This window comes from Lethenteron reissneri, chromosome 52 (assembly GCF_015708825.2).
Source record: "Lethenteron reissneri isolate LAM-NWPU_2019-01 chromosome 52, ASM1570882v1, whole genome shotgun sequence".
Taxonomy (NCBI): domain Eukaryota; kingdom Metazoa; phylum Chordata; class Hyperoartia; order Petromyzontiformes; family Petromyzontidae; genus Lethenteron; species Lethenteron reissneri.
Window position 1 is genome coordinate 7766864 of NC_083830.1, and position 15965 is coordinate 7782828.

General features: G+C 51.0%; 1 protein-coding gene across 2 annotated transcripts in view; it reads left to right on the forward strand.

Moving 5' to 3' along the window:
* Positions 1-15965, forward strand: part of LOC133355799 (rhophilin-2-like) — a 66027-nt gene that overhangs the window by 22668 nt on the left and 27394 nt on the right. For both annotated transcript variants that reach the window (XM_061573168.1, XM_061573170.1), the window contains exon 3: positions 3222-3350. In XM_061573168.1, the coding sequence (XP_061429152.1) occupies positions 3222-3350 (129 nt within the window). The remainder of the gene's footprint in view (positions 1-3221; positions 3351-15965) is intronic.

Genomic DNA, 15965 nt, shown 5'->3' on the forward strand with positions numbered 1-15965 from the left:
AACAGCACTTGCCCCAAACAGCCTGTCAAGGCTATACGGGGGATTTTTGTCTTTTGTGAGCGAGACGGCTTGCTGGCCAAGACAAATCCATCGGTGTCATCGTCATGATCAATATCATCATTATCAAGATCAGTCATCATTATCACATTTTCAATACTGTGATCATTTTCTTCATCAATATCATAGTCATAATTTTCATCATGCTCAATATCATCAACATCACGGTCCTCCTCGTCATCGTTTTCGATACTATCGTGTGATCATCGTTGTGGCCATTGCAAGCCATGGTCCATCCGCTGCTGAATGAAGTCCTCCCTCTTGTCATCGCCATCTCAGCGATGTCACAATTTTTATATTTTCTGAGCATTCGATGCTGGCGGCCGATTCAGCTGCTTTAAAAAAAAAACACGAAGCCCCCCCCCCCCACCACCCCGATAACTTCCCGGTTTTATTTTGCCAAGCAAAGCAACGCAGTTGGCGGATCGTGCACAGATGGAGCCACCGAGCGCGCGAAGACATCGTCAACCTGCGGGGGAAATTTGAGACGTTTTCGAGAAGGTTGTCCAGCAAGTAGGTTGCTCGTATCTGCCAACCGACGGGATAACCACCACCCCCACCCTCCCCCTCCTCCCAATCCTCGTGCGGTGCGACCCTCGGCGTGTCCGTTGTCCGATGTTCCGTCTCCCTGCCAACAGCAGGACAGTGAACTTGGTCGGACGGCGATTCTTATTTCTTGCTGCTAGGTGTGGCTCCCCCGTGCCGGACCCCCCCCCCCCCCATGACCCCCACCCGTGCCTCTTGGCACGCTGCCAAGTGACGGTGTGATCGGGATAGGTATCGGTTATTGCCGCTGAGCAGGCGTTGTTTTCAGGGAGCCACGGTGACGAGATGTTAACTCCCTCACCTGGTATGCAGGAGGTCGTGGTTTCGATCCCAACCCTGACCCCTGCTGGCTGTATATTTGGAGCGCGTGCTCTTTCTCTCTCTCTCTCCTTCCGGTTTTACCCTCCACGTTTTCGAATCGACATCCCACGTTCTGAGTACTAGGATGCTACTTTAAATGTCCACGTGCTGATGATGATGAGCCACTTCGTTGAGCTGTCATTTGTGGCCGGGTCGCTTCTGTCAAAAGAGCTACACAGCTAGGGGCGGGCCTTACCTGGTGCAATAAAACAAATAGTTTATATAGAATGGAAATAATAAATAATAAAATAAAACATAATAAAATAATTCTCACGACGTTTCGGCCACAACGCAAGCAGCCGTCCTCAGGTGAAGAACAGGTCTGTCGAGAAGACAGAGTGTGAATGACTCTGTCTTCTCGACAGACCTTCTCGACAGACCTATTCTTCACCTGAGGACGGCTGCTTGCGTTGTGGCCGAAACGTCGTGAGAATTATTTTATTATGTTTTATTTTTATTATTTCCATTCTACGTGACTTTACCCAAAGAACCAAGAAGATGAATCCCTGCAGTCACGAAAGCTTTAATTCGAAAAATAGTTTCTAGTTTTAGTAATATCTCTCACGTGCCTCCCGCCGCCGCCGCCCGTTCTCTGCGTAGACGGCGCGGCGAGTGGTTTTTAACCTGCGCCATGGCGCGTGAGCGCAACGAGTCGCAGGGCATCCATCGCCGGTGCTCTCCGGATTGCCAGGGTCAAAAGTGATGGGTGCGGTGTCCCTCGCCGAACCCTGGCCAACTGTCTCGGACACTCAACAAACGTGATAGTTGCTGCTGCTGGTGGTGGTGATGATGACGATGCTGCTGCTGCTGCTACTGTCACTGATGATGGTAGGCGCGCATAGCCAACGTCGCCCAGGCAGTGGCGGCTAATTCTTCTGCCGTGACCTCGAGTTCAATTCCCAACTGCGGCTGACGTCGTCGGCGAATTGTACGCGAGCCGGTTTCTGAGCCCACTCCTTCACTAACCCGCACTGACCAGCGCGGTGCAGTATGGGGGATGGGGAGGCAGGTGCTCGGGACCGTTCAGATATTTGCTCGCCACCCAGGACTTTCCGGGGTAGTTGAGCGTAATGGTCTCTCCATCTAAATCGACTCAAGCCTCCCATCAAAATTTTTTACTTTTATGCGGCCACTCCCATGGTGAGCCCTTCCCCTCTCGCCTGGGAAAACAGACTCCTAATCTCATCATCACCGCCCTCTCATCATCCCCCCTCCCCCCCCCCAACATCTTGGCCCAGTCATTCCTTCTCTCCTTCCTCCTCCTCCCCTTTCCTGCTGCTCCTCGCTCCGCGCTGCCCATCTTGAGCCGTGCCCTCCACTTTGCCCGTCTTGGGCAGCAGCTCTGAGCCCTGGGGTGCACACACTCCATGGGCGTGCGAGACGTGGCCAGATTTGTTTAGAAGGTAAATCGTCGAAACACGAATTAAGCACGGGCACATAAGTACAACTACTTTTGCTTCATCAAACCCTAAGTGTGTTTATTAACGTGATCATTTTTTTTTTACACGATTGAGAACCAAAAGGGTGCAAGGCTGCAGTAAAGGTTAAGAACCCACTGGCAGAGGTCGCAAACGGGTTTTGATTCCTTAACCGTACCCGTACCCGGCCGCACCAGGGTCGCAAATGGGTACCCGTACGCGGCCGGGTACGGGTACCCGTTCCCTACCCGTACCCTACCCGAAATGAGTGACAAACGGCTACTCACCAGTGACTCGCGGCCTACCCGTACCCGGCCACACCAGTGTCTCAAACGGGCTACCCGTACCCAGCCGGGTACGGGTAGCCAGGTATCGGGTAGGGTACGGGTATCGGGTACCCGGTTGCGACCTCTGCCCACTGGCCTTAGGGATCTTCCATCCTGGCCTCCCCTCTCTCTCTCTCGTTTCTTTCTCTTTGTCCATTCATTAGTCCATCCATGACTCTACTCTCCTCTCCGTGGTGTGGCCACAGGTGATGCCGTTGTTGCCATTGTAACAATAACTAAAAATGTAACAATTGCCCACGTGTCCAACGTGTCCGAAATGCACGTGCAGGAATCGTTAGGTTAACACGGAGGAGGCTTCCGCGACCAAATATGATCCACAAGAGGTTTTTTTCGCGGTTACATCGTGTAAATATAAATGCGTCGTTAAACCCGCCACCACCCGACACGGCCAATGAGTAAGGTTTGTCACGGAAAAAAAAAAAACCTCTTCTGGAATCGTGGGCCTCTCCCGAGCGGACAATCGATATCTCTCCGTGTCCCCCGTGTGCGGCAGGGCGACCAACAACACGAAGGTGCGCGAGTCCGTGTTTCTGGAGCTGAGCTTCGTGAACTCGAACCTCCAGCTGCTGTGGGAGTTGCTCGCCCAGGTCAACGGCTCCGTCGACGTCTACCAGCCGGAGAGGTACGGCCGCGATTCACGCCACTCGGTCGCTCGCGCTCTCGCTCGGTCACTCGCTCGCTCACTTGCTCGCTCACTTGCTCACGTGCTAACGCGCTCGCTCACTCACTCACTCGCTCACGCTCTCACTCGCTCACTTGCTCACCTGCTAACGCGCTCGCTTACCCACTCGCTCGCGCTCTCACTCGCTCATTCACAGGCTCACACACTCACTCAGTCATGCTGTCACTCACTCGCTCACGTGCTAGCTTGCTCGCTCGCTCACACACACTTGCGCTCTCTCGCTAACACGCTCATTTGCTCACGGGCCGGGCCTATGCCTCCCGATCCTCGCCATCCACCGTGAAGCCGATGGCGTGCAGTAACGACTAACGGCCATGACTCGCCGCGGTATTAACCGGGGCGGCCGGCTGGATTCGACCTGCGAGCCTCTGCATGTATATATGTAGAGCTTCTTTTGCACTGTATGTTGCAAATCCTGCTAATTCGAGGTGTGGGGGGAAGGACGACAAAACTATACTCAAAAAACAGTTCTGAAGTATGTCTGCAACAGCAAACGGTGAGAGAGGAGCAGCAGGCAATTAATTCCAGACAACTGGAGCTGTGACATGGTCTCTGTGCGAGTCTGTGGGTCTCTGTGTGAGTCTATAGGTCTCTGTGCGAGTCTGAGGGTCTCTGTGTGAGTCTATAGGTCTCTGTGCAAGTCTGTGGGTCTCTGTGTGAGTCTATAGGTCTCTGTGCGAGTCTGAGGGTCTCTGTGTGAGTCTATAGGTCTCTGTGCGAGTCTGAGGGTCTCTGTGTGAGTCTATAGGTCTCTGTGCAAGTCTGTGGGTCTCTGTGTGAGTCTATAGGTCTCTGTGCGAGTCTGAGGGTCTCTGTGTGAGTCTATAGGTCTCTGTGCAAGTCTGAGGGTCTCTGTGTGAGTCTATAGGTCTCTGTGCAAGTCTGAGGGTCTCTGTGTGAGTCTATAGGTCTCTGTGCAAGTCTGTGGGTCTCTGTGTGAGTCTATAGGTCTCTGTGCGAGTCTGCGGGTCTGTGCGAGTCTGCGGGCATTTAGTCTATGGGGGCAGTGAATTCCAGATGACCAGAGCCGCGACAGAGAGGCGACGTTCGCCCCCTGATCAGGTTCGGGAGACGTCGTTTCATCGTACGCAACATGTGATGAAACGGCAGAAGCCCCTTAAAAAGCCACACACAACAGCGTAATTTTCATGAAAGGGGAATTTTTAAAAAACATGTTGACATGTCCCTCGTCGTTGTTTCGCTCATACCTGTGATTCCTCAGCTATGAGTGGACAACATTGTTGTTGTGCTTTCTTTTTACAAACGATGGCTCGGCATAGTTCGCAACCACAGCAAGTATTTCCCAACCCTCCCCCCCCACCCAATTCTGCTGATGATACCCTGACGGTCAAAGCCAGCTCAGAGAGATGCAGAGTCATCGTCGTAGTTGTTGGCGGTGAGTAGGATGAGGAGCATCGTTGCCCCTCTTCATATCAAACCTCAAATCCCCACCAACAACCCTGCCGTCTGAAACCAAGAAGCCCGCTTTGTGAATACGAGATGTTAACTCCGTCACCAGGCATACAGGAGGTCGTGGGTTTGATCCCGACCCCCGATGCCTGCTGTATAGATGGAGTTTGCGTGTCTCTCTCTCTCTCCCCGTGGTCGCGTGGATTTTTCTCCGGGTCCTCCGATCTTTCACTCCACGTTTAGAATCGACAAGGCCATGCGTTCGGTGCATTTGGCTGCAATACGTTTCCGCACGTTGACGATGAGCCACCTTGGTTGAGCTATCGTTTCGTGATGGCCGGGTCACTTGTGACAAAGAGCTCGCATCGCTCAGTGGGCCTTACCTGGTAAAATCAAGTTAGTTAGTTTTAGCAGCCAAAATGCACCCCCCCCCATGCCACCAAGTCGCGTGTTCGGGGGGAGGGGGGCTTCGGGGGGGAAGGGGCCTTTCGGGGGGGGGGGGGGGGGGGGCGGCTTCGGTCGGGGGGGCGGCTTCGGGGGGGGGGGGGGGGGGGGGGGGGGGGGGGGATTTGGAGGAAACGGCGGGCGTGCAAAACCAGAGCCCCGTACCGAGGAGCCGGCGAAGGAACGGCCGTCGTTGGTCTCTGCTGCCCCGACGACGCCAGTGGGGGCCGCTCCCAACAACCGCGTCCCGACGACGACAACAACAACCGTTCCCCGACGACAATGAAGATGACAACAACAACAACAACAACCGAGTTCCCGAAGACAATGACAACAACCGCGTCCCGACGACGACAACAACAACCGTTCCCCGACGACCATGACGATGACAACAACAACCGCATTCTGACGACAACAACGACAACAATGCCGCGAAGGAGGAGGAGGAGCAAGTTGTGGGGATATCTCCTTCATAAATTGGAACGATGAGGGAGCCAACCACCCAAATGTGAATGCGGTGGTGAGGTGCGAACCGTTGGGCACGTGTCACTGGTGCCCCAATGCGACCACGCGTGCTCTGGCGGAACGAGCTGACTCGTCCGCTCGGCTACCGTGGAAAGACTCGAAGAACTAACCAAACCATCGTAGGCCCCCTCCCCCCCCCCCGTTGCTTTTTTCTTTTTTCTTTTGTTCCAACGGCAAAGCGAAAGGTAGCGTAACGGAGTGTACGAGCCGCTGTGGCGGCGATGGGCGCTGTGACGGGCGCGCGTGCCGTCGTCGGTCAGGGCTTGCGTCAAGGCCACCGCTCTTGTTAAACGCCGACTGTGGCGGTAGCGCCCACACGCCCACGCAGCAGCGCCCGTCCGCGAGCGCGCACACGCGACGTTCGTTTAGCGGTTTAACAGTCCGCGTGTGCATTTCCCCCGTTGACATCCGGATTGAGTCGCAAAGCGTCGGTGCGGGTGGAGGGGGCGACGGGTGGTTGGGCTTCCCCCCCCCATCGTTCCAATTTGTGAAGGAGATATCCCCCACACCTTCCCACTCCTCGTCCTCCTTGGCGGCGTTGTTGTTGTTGTCACACGGTTGTTGTTGTCATTGGGGTTCCGATAGCCGACGAACACGGCGCGACGTTGGACGTGCGGACGTCCAAAAACGGTTTCAACAGCAGCTCGGGCAAAACTTGCCGGGCCCAAAAAACCTGTCCGGGAGCGCAAGCTCTGCTTTTTGAAGGTCAAACGCCTCCCGCTGCGCTTTCGGAGCGAGCGGGGGTGGGGGGGACGTTCGTCAGGGGGAAGGTTTCTCCACAACTCTGGCCAGTCGCCTGACGAGGTTCGTCGTAATCGTGATACTCGGGATTGTCAACGTTGTCGTGGGTTTCGTCTCCAACACACAAACCGGCGTGTGCTGAACTAGTAATTAATTTGCACGTTTCATTTACGTGACGAGCGTTACTGATCGGCTGTGTCGCGCGGTGGCGGGTTTAACTGCACATTTATATCCACGCGCTCTAACCCAAAAAAACATTTATTATGGATAATATTGGTCGCAAAAGCCTAATAGTACTGCGTGTTTTAAACTCACCCGAGTTGTAACCAAGGTCGGACATCTGCAGGTAATGAACCGGTCCTGGGCCTCCCGTAGGTCGACTCGGCCTCAAATGAGTACCTAGTGCGGTGCGTAGTAAACATCGCCACCGGGGAGACAAAGGCGGCCGGGCGTGGTGCTGGCCACCCAACCCACTCGTGCGCCGTGCCGGCCTTCACAGGTGCTACTCGTAAACAACACTTGCCCAAACATTCTGTTAAGGCTATGCGGGGGATCTTTGTCTTTTGACGCACTGTCAGATGAGGAAGGGCACAAGTGTTCTTTGTTGGCCCCGTTGTGATTTTAAAGGGTGAAGGAAAAAACCACCTCGGTATTTTTCACCGTGTAAAGGTTTATTGAACCTCTGTGAAAGAATAACATTTGCTTAAAGCGAGGCACCTTTGTTGGTAAGCCCCCGTATTGACATAATCGTGACATTTTCGCCACCGCAGCGGTGCAATAAAAAAAATTGTCATCCGAGTTCGATTCCAGGCCACGGCTAACTTCGGGGTGGCGTGCGACCGTCCGAACCGGTCCTGGGTGACTCCCCCCTTGGACAAGCCGCACTGACCAGCGTGGTGAAGTACGGCTGTTCAGTGTGCGAGTGTGGGGAGCGGCGACACGGTTTGCCGGCCGTACACACCCGGTGACCCGAGTTCTATTCCTGGTCATGGCCAACATCGGTTATGAATATCTGAACCAGTTAGTCATGGGTCCTCCCCTAAGGTTGACTCGGCCTCAAATGAGTACCCAGCGTTTTTAAATATCAGCACTGGGGAGACAAAGGCGGCCGGGAACGGTGCTGGCTGCCCCCTACCTTCTTGTGTGCCCTGCTGGCCTTCATGGGTGCTCGCTGAACAGCACTTGCTCCAGCAGTCGGTTAAGGCTATGTGGGGGAGCTTTACCTTTGTCAGTGCTGGTGATGTTACGTAATTTGTGCAATTGGTAGGGCACGAGACGGGATATATTTTTAAATCCTTTATATTAAGTTCGCTTGCGTGCTTGCGTGCTTGCTTGCTTGCTTACGACCGTGCAAATCTTTCGGTCGTTTTTTAACCCACTTCCCGTGATCCAATCGAGCTGACATTTTCCACACAGACTCGTTGTGTGTGACAATTAATTTTCACTGTTTAGGGAATTTGTTAAAAATATTTAATTACCAATTGCTTAATGCTGGCAGACAATCATCTGACCCATAGGTGGCAGCCATCTCAAGCCAGAGGACGAGATGACTCTAGCCGCCACGCATATAAAGGATTTAGAGTGAAAAACTTTGTTTTTACGGGTTAATTTTTTTATTCTGATCTCTGTGGGTAGCAGTGCAGCATCCTGTGTCAGAGAACAGCCCTGGAAGTTGATGTCACAGAACTAGTTCTGAGTCCGCCTCAGTGGAGGGCTCTTTATTCACACCGCGCATCAACTTTTATCGTATTCTTTCCCATCTCCATCGAACTAACATTTGTTTTTCGCAGTCTCAGACATTGAACTTTTTAACCAAATTAAGTGAGAACATTTCAATTGAATGGGATTCAACGTTTTGTTGTTTGTGTAGTCACAGGCGGGAGATGGCATCCAACCGGCGACCTCTCGCTTTCAAGTCCGCTAGTGTACTGCTCCTATAAGATAATTAACCTAATTGTGTTTTTGTTGATTTTTTTTACACATCACTGAGACGAGGCATACAAATTCCACAACTGAATTATTTTCAGGAGAGTGGTGGCGCAGTACTATGAACCCGGTGGTGGCCTGATTATCGAAGGCAAGGGGGATTGGGGGGGGCACTGGGTCGGAATTACGTGACCAGCGAAATGTCCACAAAGCCCTCAGTGGGATTCCACAGCCAACCGCAGAGTCAACAAACTCATTGGGTCAAGTCTCAGCTGGGAATACGGACGACTGACCGACCAGCCGACTGACAGGCCGGCTGACCTGACTGGCTGACCGACCTGACTGAATGGCTCGCTGACTGGCCGACTGACTGGCTGGCTGACTGACTGATCGACTGGCTGGCCGGTTATTTGCGGCATTACCGTGCCCCCTAGAGCAGCGTCGTGCCGGTATCGGTTTTCGCCTCGGTTAGGGATTGTCAGCACGGCGGAGCCGATGAGTGCGGCCGATCCAATCTGCGCCGAAATTTTCGCGTTAGCCGTTGTAAAAAAAATGAGATGCGTTCTCTCTCAGCCGCATTGCGCTCTCTGTGCCAGTGGCATCGTGTTGACGAAGGACGTACTTTGCCATTCGCGCAGTTGTTGTTGGATTGGTTGAAATCACGGTTTTGGGTTTTTTGTTGTTGTAGTTAACCGGGTTTGTACATAAGTATGTTGAACCTCTTTCACGCCGTACGTGGCCAACTGCGCTAATCGGAGGTGCGCTAATCGGAGGTGCGCTAACCTGGTTACACCGTATCTATGGGGCATTTTTTGGAGTATGAAAAATAATGAACAATTAGAATAGGTTTTACCTATAACCGCGTGACCCCAAGCTGTAAATGCTCAGATACTTGCATCGTCTTTGTGCTGTTGGCCTTTTGGTATTCTCTGGTCTGACACTTCAGGCAAGGCCATAAAGAAGGCTGTTTCTGGTGTAGGCCAATCAGCATATATTATCAGAGACAATGGCATATATTATTATGTTTGCATGTTTTGCCACAATTACGTGTTGTTAATGCAGACTTGACACCTTCTTCCAATGTTTGAACATCTTAGCAGCTGTTTTATTGCCAGAAAGGGTAAAACCTCTTCTGATTACACCGATCTATTGTGTAACCAGGTAACCATCGAAAATGGGGGATTCGTTACTCAAATTTACCAAAATAAAAAACAAAAATTATTTGTAGCAGGTAAGGCTCCACTGAGCTATTAGCTATTTTTCAGAAGCGACCTCGCCATCACAAATGATAGCTCAAGGAAGTGGCTTATCACGTGAACATTTATAGCGGCCAAATGCTCTAAACGCACGTTTCTAAATGTTGGAGGGAAAAGCCGGAGGACCCGGAGGAAAAAGTCCACGCGACCACGGGGAGAGAGAGACGGAAACTCCAAACACACAGCAGGCGTCGGGGTCTGGATCGAACCCACGGCCTCCTGCACACCAGGCGAGGTAGTTAACGTCTCCTAGCCACCGTGGCGCCCAAATGAACCGATCCAAACCGAAGCGACTTAACACGGGTGTGCCATGGTTCTGTTCGGCAACAAAACAAATCGGTGATTGTGCGACGCTCGGGCTCGCCGTGCACCCACTGGTAAAAACCAAAAAACGCTAAACCCCGGTTAATGTTTCTCCTTAAGGCAAACAAGAACGGCTTCGGGGAGGAAAAACAAGCTGGTATGGCCACCAAAGGAGCCTCCCCCAATCCATCCACCGCCCGGCATTCGCTTCAAACCGGAATTTATATATATATGTACACATACACTGTGTATCAGTGACGTGTGCGCTGAGGTCAATGGCTGGGGAGGCACTGGCTTGTGTCGCAGCCAGATTCACACAATGAGGGGGCGTGTCCTCACGGAGGGGGCGTGGCCTCAGAGGGGGCGTGTCCTCACTGAGGGGGCGTGTCCTCACTGAGGGGGCGTGTTAGACACACCCCCCTCAGTGAGGCAGATGTGATAGCTGCCTCCCCTCTGGTGCTTTTTAATTGCAGTTTCATGACGAGACCAGCGAGCCTAAATATCTTTATACGCGTACGTGAAATAAGTTACCTGGAGTATGGAAGACGAGGACATGAAATGAAGGGGTCTACAAACATTACATTGGTCACATACTGAGATAGTAACAGGCACGCGTTTATTGCCCACACTCCATCCAGTTTCTGAGGGGTTGCGCAATCAGAGGGGAGGCTGAGCCCGTCGCTGCCTCACTTCTCGTCTCTTCCCGTATTTGCAGCGGAGCTCCGCGAATTTGGCGATTTTGACTATAAAAATGATTGGAATCGTACAGAAATGACATTTATAACACAGAAGATCAGTGACAAAAATCTTCATATTCATTTTATTCGAGTATTCTTTTTACTTTTTCGCAACAGCTATTTTCATTGGAGTATGACCAGGCTCTGCCTCCCCTGCCTCCCCTGACCGCACGTACCTGCTGTGTATATATACACAGGGCGCTTAAAAAAACTGCAAACACTTCTGAGAAACTTGCGACAATGCCACAAGAAATGTGCCCCCTGCCTGGGCTCTGGAGACCACCACCTGGAGACGATTCCAGGCCACGCATTGTCAATGGTGGCAAACAAGTGGAGACTCTTTGACTTTTCGAAGCTATGAACATTACATTTGTTATCATGTTACAGTGTATTATCATCCGTTATTTTTCCATTAAAAACGATAGTCACTCTATAAGTGTTTTAAAAAAATGTTTGAAGCACCCTGTATATACTGTGTATATATACTGTGTATACTGTGCATATATATAATACTGTGTATTAATGTGCTAGGGTTACAGATAAGAGGCAGAGCCCAGTAATGTCTCACTTGTGTCGCTCGCTGGCCTCCGCTGCTAGACAATCGGAATCTTTGTTTATCCTGGAAGAATCCGATGAGCTATGAAGCTCTTCGTTTATTTCTCTCTCTCACGGATGTCCAGTCGGGGCGGATGGGCGAGAGTTGCGTCGGCAAACAATACGAACGGACGATACAGGGGGGTGGGGGGGGGACGTCTTGCAAGCGGGGTGGGAGTACCCACAATTTACCACCCCCAGTCCCTCCCACCACACACACGGTCCAATCATCTCCTCCGGGGTCGATCAATATGAGTACCACTTTGTGGGCTCAAGGCAACGGCTGTTGTCCTCTGGCCAAAGCGGTCCCCTGATGATGGGCTCGCCACGTTACGACCCCAGAGACATCGGCCCCGCCAGAGGAATGTGGAATTTCCACCACTGTCTCTGCAGGGCTGTAAACGGATGAGCATCACCGCTCGCCCTCACCGATGCTCACGCTCATGTGTGCCGGATCTCGTTTGTCGGATCCCCCAAAAAAATACTCGCGATAATGAAAGAATTTAATTAATCGGAGGACAATTGAAAAGTTTGAGCGATTTTTAAATCCTTTATATTAAGTTCACTTGCGCGCTTGCTTGCTTGCTTACGACCGTGCAAATCTTTCGGTCGTTTTTTAACCCACTTCCCGTGATCCAATCCAGCTGACATTTTCCACACAGACTCGTTGTGCTTGACAATTAATGTTCGTGAAAATTTTTTTCCAAAATTTTACGCTTTTTAGGACAAAAATATTATATTTAATTACCAATTGCTTAATGGTGCCATGCAATCATCTTACCCATAGGTGGCAGCCATCTCAAGCCAGAGGACGAGAGGACTCTAGCCGCCACGCATATAAAGGATTTATAGTGAAAAACTTTGTTTTTACGGGTTATACTTGTTTTAAATGTGCCATGTGGTCAGTGTTGTGTATTCGTTACTCCCACCTCTACGGTGTTGTCATCTAATATTATGATTGCGTCTTCCAAACGTTTTCCGCCGTTTCAATGCAATATATATGTTTTCACGCGCAGAATCCTGTGTAGCCAGTTACCCAGCTAGAATCTGTGGCGATGGCCCGCAGCGGCCACTCGCAGTGGGGTTACCGTTGTGGTGGTGGAGATGAGTCCAGGCAACAGCCAGCCAGAAAAAAAAAATTCGAGGCATACGTAAATTGTTTTTTATCGAAGTATAATAATTATTATAATGACCGTATACTCTTTGGTTTTTTAGGTAAAGTCACGTAGGTAAAAAATAATAAAATTAAAATTAATAAAAGTAATCACTTGATACAGTAAATTTTAGCTGTGACAGTCCCACCTGATGACGGAGACTTGTGTTGCCTCCGAAACGTCGTGATTTGTTATTTTATTTTTATTATTACGTTTATTAATTTTAATTTTATTATTTTTTACCTACGTGACTTTACCGACAAAACCTAAGAGTATGAATCGTTGCAGTCACGAAAGCTTCAAATCTAGAAAATAATGACTGTGTCCATCCAGTACTCGCCGAGCTGCGATGGTTTCCGGTTGCCAAACGAAAACGTTACGAGGTCGCGCCCGTCAACACACAAAGCGCTTGCCACACGTGAACCACATTACCTCGCTGATCTCTTCCTGGTTTTTTCGGTAAAGTAACGTAGAAGCCACTGATCTAGATTGGAAACTCATTTCTTTAGATATACTTTTTGTGTTTAGTTTGTTGTCCTTCCCCCGGCACCTCCAATTAGCACGGTTGGCTACGTACGGTTTCGAAATAAGTTCTACTTACATTGTTGGCGGTAGCAGCGATCCCGAGATACATTTCGTCTTAACATCATCTTGGCATCTTCTCCCTCCCCCCCCCCTACTCAACGACTTCCCAAGTCCCTTCTGTTTCTCGACGTGAAACCGCGCGGGGCCAGGGTGTTAATACAACGGCCGAAGAAGGGAGCGGCATTTGACCTTTGCGTTTATTTTGCCAAGCGTCACCCCAATCCAAGTACAAAAAAGACAAAGGCGCACGACCCCCCGTGTAGCCTTAACGGACCTGTTGGGGCAAGTGCTGTTGGCGAGCAGCACTTGCGGAAGGCCGACTGCGGCACACTGGTGGGTGGATGCCCAGCACCCCACGCCCCGGGCCGCCTTTGTCTTTCGAGTGGCGATGTTGAGGCCGAGTCGACCTAGGGGAGGCCCAGGACCGGTTCAGATTATCTTCTTGGTTTTTTCGGTAAAGTCACGTCGAATGGAAATAATAAAATAATAAAAATTTAATATTATAAAATTATTCTCACGACGTTTCGGCCACAACGCAAGCAGCCGTCCTCAGGTGAAGAACAGGTCTGTCGATAAGATAGTCTGAAGTCGACAGACCTGTTCTTCACCTGAGGACGGCTGCTTGCGTTGTGGCCAAAACGTCGTGAGAATTATTTTATTATGTTTAATTTTTATTTTATTATTTTATTATTTCCATTCTACGTGACTTTACCGAAAGAACCAAGAAGATGATTCCCTGCAGTCACGAAAGCTTTAAATCGAAATTTAAATCGGTTCAGATTCATCATCACCGGCGTTGGCCGCGAGCGGGAATCGAACTCTGGTCGCCGGGTTCCACACACACGCACACACACTCGCGCACACCAACGTCACACCGCACCTACCCGCGCACCTGTGAATGCCGGCGCGGCGCACAAGATAGGGTGGTGCGTGGGCGGCCGCCTTTTGTAATTCCGGCTGGTGATAGTCCCCAGGCGCCTGGCATAAAAACAATGGGGGGTGGGGGGGGGCGTGGGATTGGCCAAGAAGTGGCTCGCCTTCTGAAAGAGATGTCTTGGGGCGGAAGGACTTGAAGATCCGAATCGAACCGGATTCCTTTACACATCACTTGGCGAGGGTGTTAATTACCTCGCCTGGTATGCAGGAGGTCGTCGGTTCGATCCAGACCCTGACGCCTGTTGTGATTATTGAATGTTGTGGGTTTACTCTCCAGCACACCGGTGTGCTGTACAAACCTGACTAGTTGGCTGTGTCGGGTGGTGGCGGGTTTAACGACATATTTATATTTACGGGATCTAACACCAAACACCTGATGTATATTTGGAGTTTGCGTGTCTGTCTCTCTTTCGACGTGGTATCATGGATTTTCCCGCAGGGTCCTCCGGTTTCTCCCTCCACATTTAGAATACAACGTGTGCTTACAGAGTATTGAGCTGCTGTACATTTCCACGTGATAAGCCACTTCATTGAGATATCATTTGTGATGGCCAGGTCCATTCTGAGAAAGAGCTGCATAGCTCCGGTGGGTCTTCTTTACCTGGTAAAATAAAAGAAAATAGTTGGCTATTATCAAGACAAATGACAAAATAGCCGAGCGTTGTGTCTGTCTAAACGCACGCGGTCTTCACACAACCCACGGGAGAGGACCGCTCAAGCCATCGTGTGCTGTTCATCTGTAACGGCCGAATGTCTGTGAAAAAGAAAGAGCTTTGTAGCTCATCGGATTCCTCCAGCAGGCCACGGTAGCTCAGTGGGCCTTACCTGGTAATTTTTTTTTATAAGAATAGGTTTGATCCTTTCTGGCAAAAAAAACAGTTGTGTTAAGATGTCGGAGCATGCTTTTGTGTTTGCATGTTCACCACAAGTATATGTGGTTAATGCAGACATGATTCCTCGCAGAAAGGCTTCAGTTCGGTGTTTTAACATCTTAACAAAACTGTTTAATTTGCCAGAAAGGGTAAAACCTATTCTTATATTTTGATACTGGCAAGGGAGGTCCCATGGTATAGTTTTTTTTTAGTTTAGAAGTTTTCTTCCAGTCCAGGTGTGTCACGGAATGGAAGGCCCAGAGATTGCCGAGTGCTGATGTTTATTTTCTAACACACCGCACCAGGTACTCGTTTTTAAAGCTGAATCGACCTAGGGAAGGGCGGGGGTTCCCGGGAACAGGTGCAGATGATCATCACTGCGGTTGGTGGCCGTGAGTGGGGATGGAATTTGGGTCGCTGGGCTCGTTCGAAGCACAGCGCGCTAACCGCTGCACCACCACTCGCTCCCCCCCCCCCCCCCCCCCCCCCCCACGATCGAAGCGCACAAAGACAATGATCCTCTGTGCAGACTTTTGGGTGCAAGTGCTGTGACCGAGCACCTGCCAAGCACACCCACCCACACGCGCACACCATGGCCAGGCATGCACACACACACACACACACGTACGTACTCCCCTGCACTTAAAAACCCAGGTGAGACGGAGAGCGAGCGAGGTTAGAGAGAGAGAGAGAGTTAGAGAGAGAGTTCAAAGTGTTTGAAGAGGCAGCGTCCGGGCGTCCCCCATTGGCACGGCTCCACAAGCCCAAGTCCTGTGGAGGTTCTTTGTGTTGTGCGAAAAAAAAAAACCGACAGAGCGAGAGAAAAACATTCTTTCCAAAGAAAGGCTTCCGTTGTGAACGCGGGGAGACATCGCCTCAATAGGGCAGCAAGCAAGCAAGCAAGCGGCGCGCGTACCACGCCCGGATTTCGCTGAGCGGCCTACACAGAAGAAAATAAATACAACTGAAGGGTTGAATGAGAGCGAGCGAGAGTGGAAGCGCATTAGGCGCATGACGGAGATTGAATTCCGATCGGCGCAATCGCTTCGCAACGGCAACGAGAGTGGAGGGT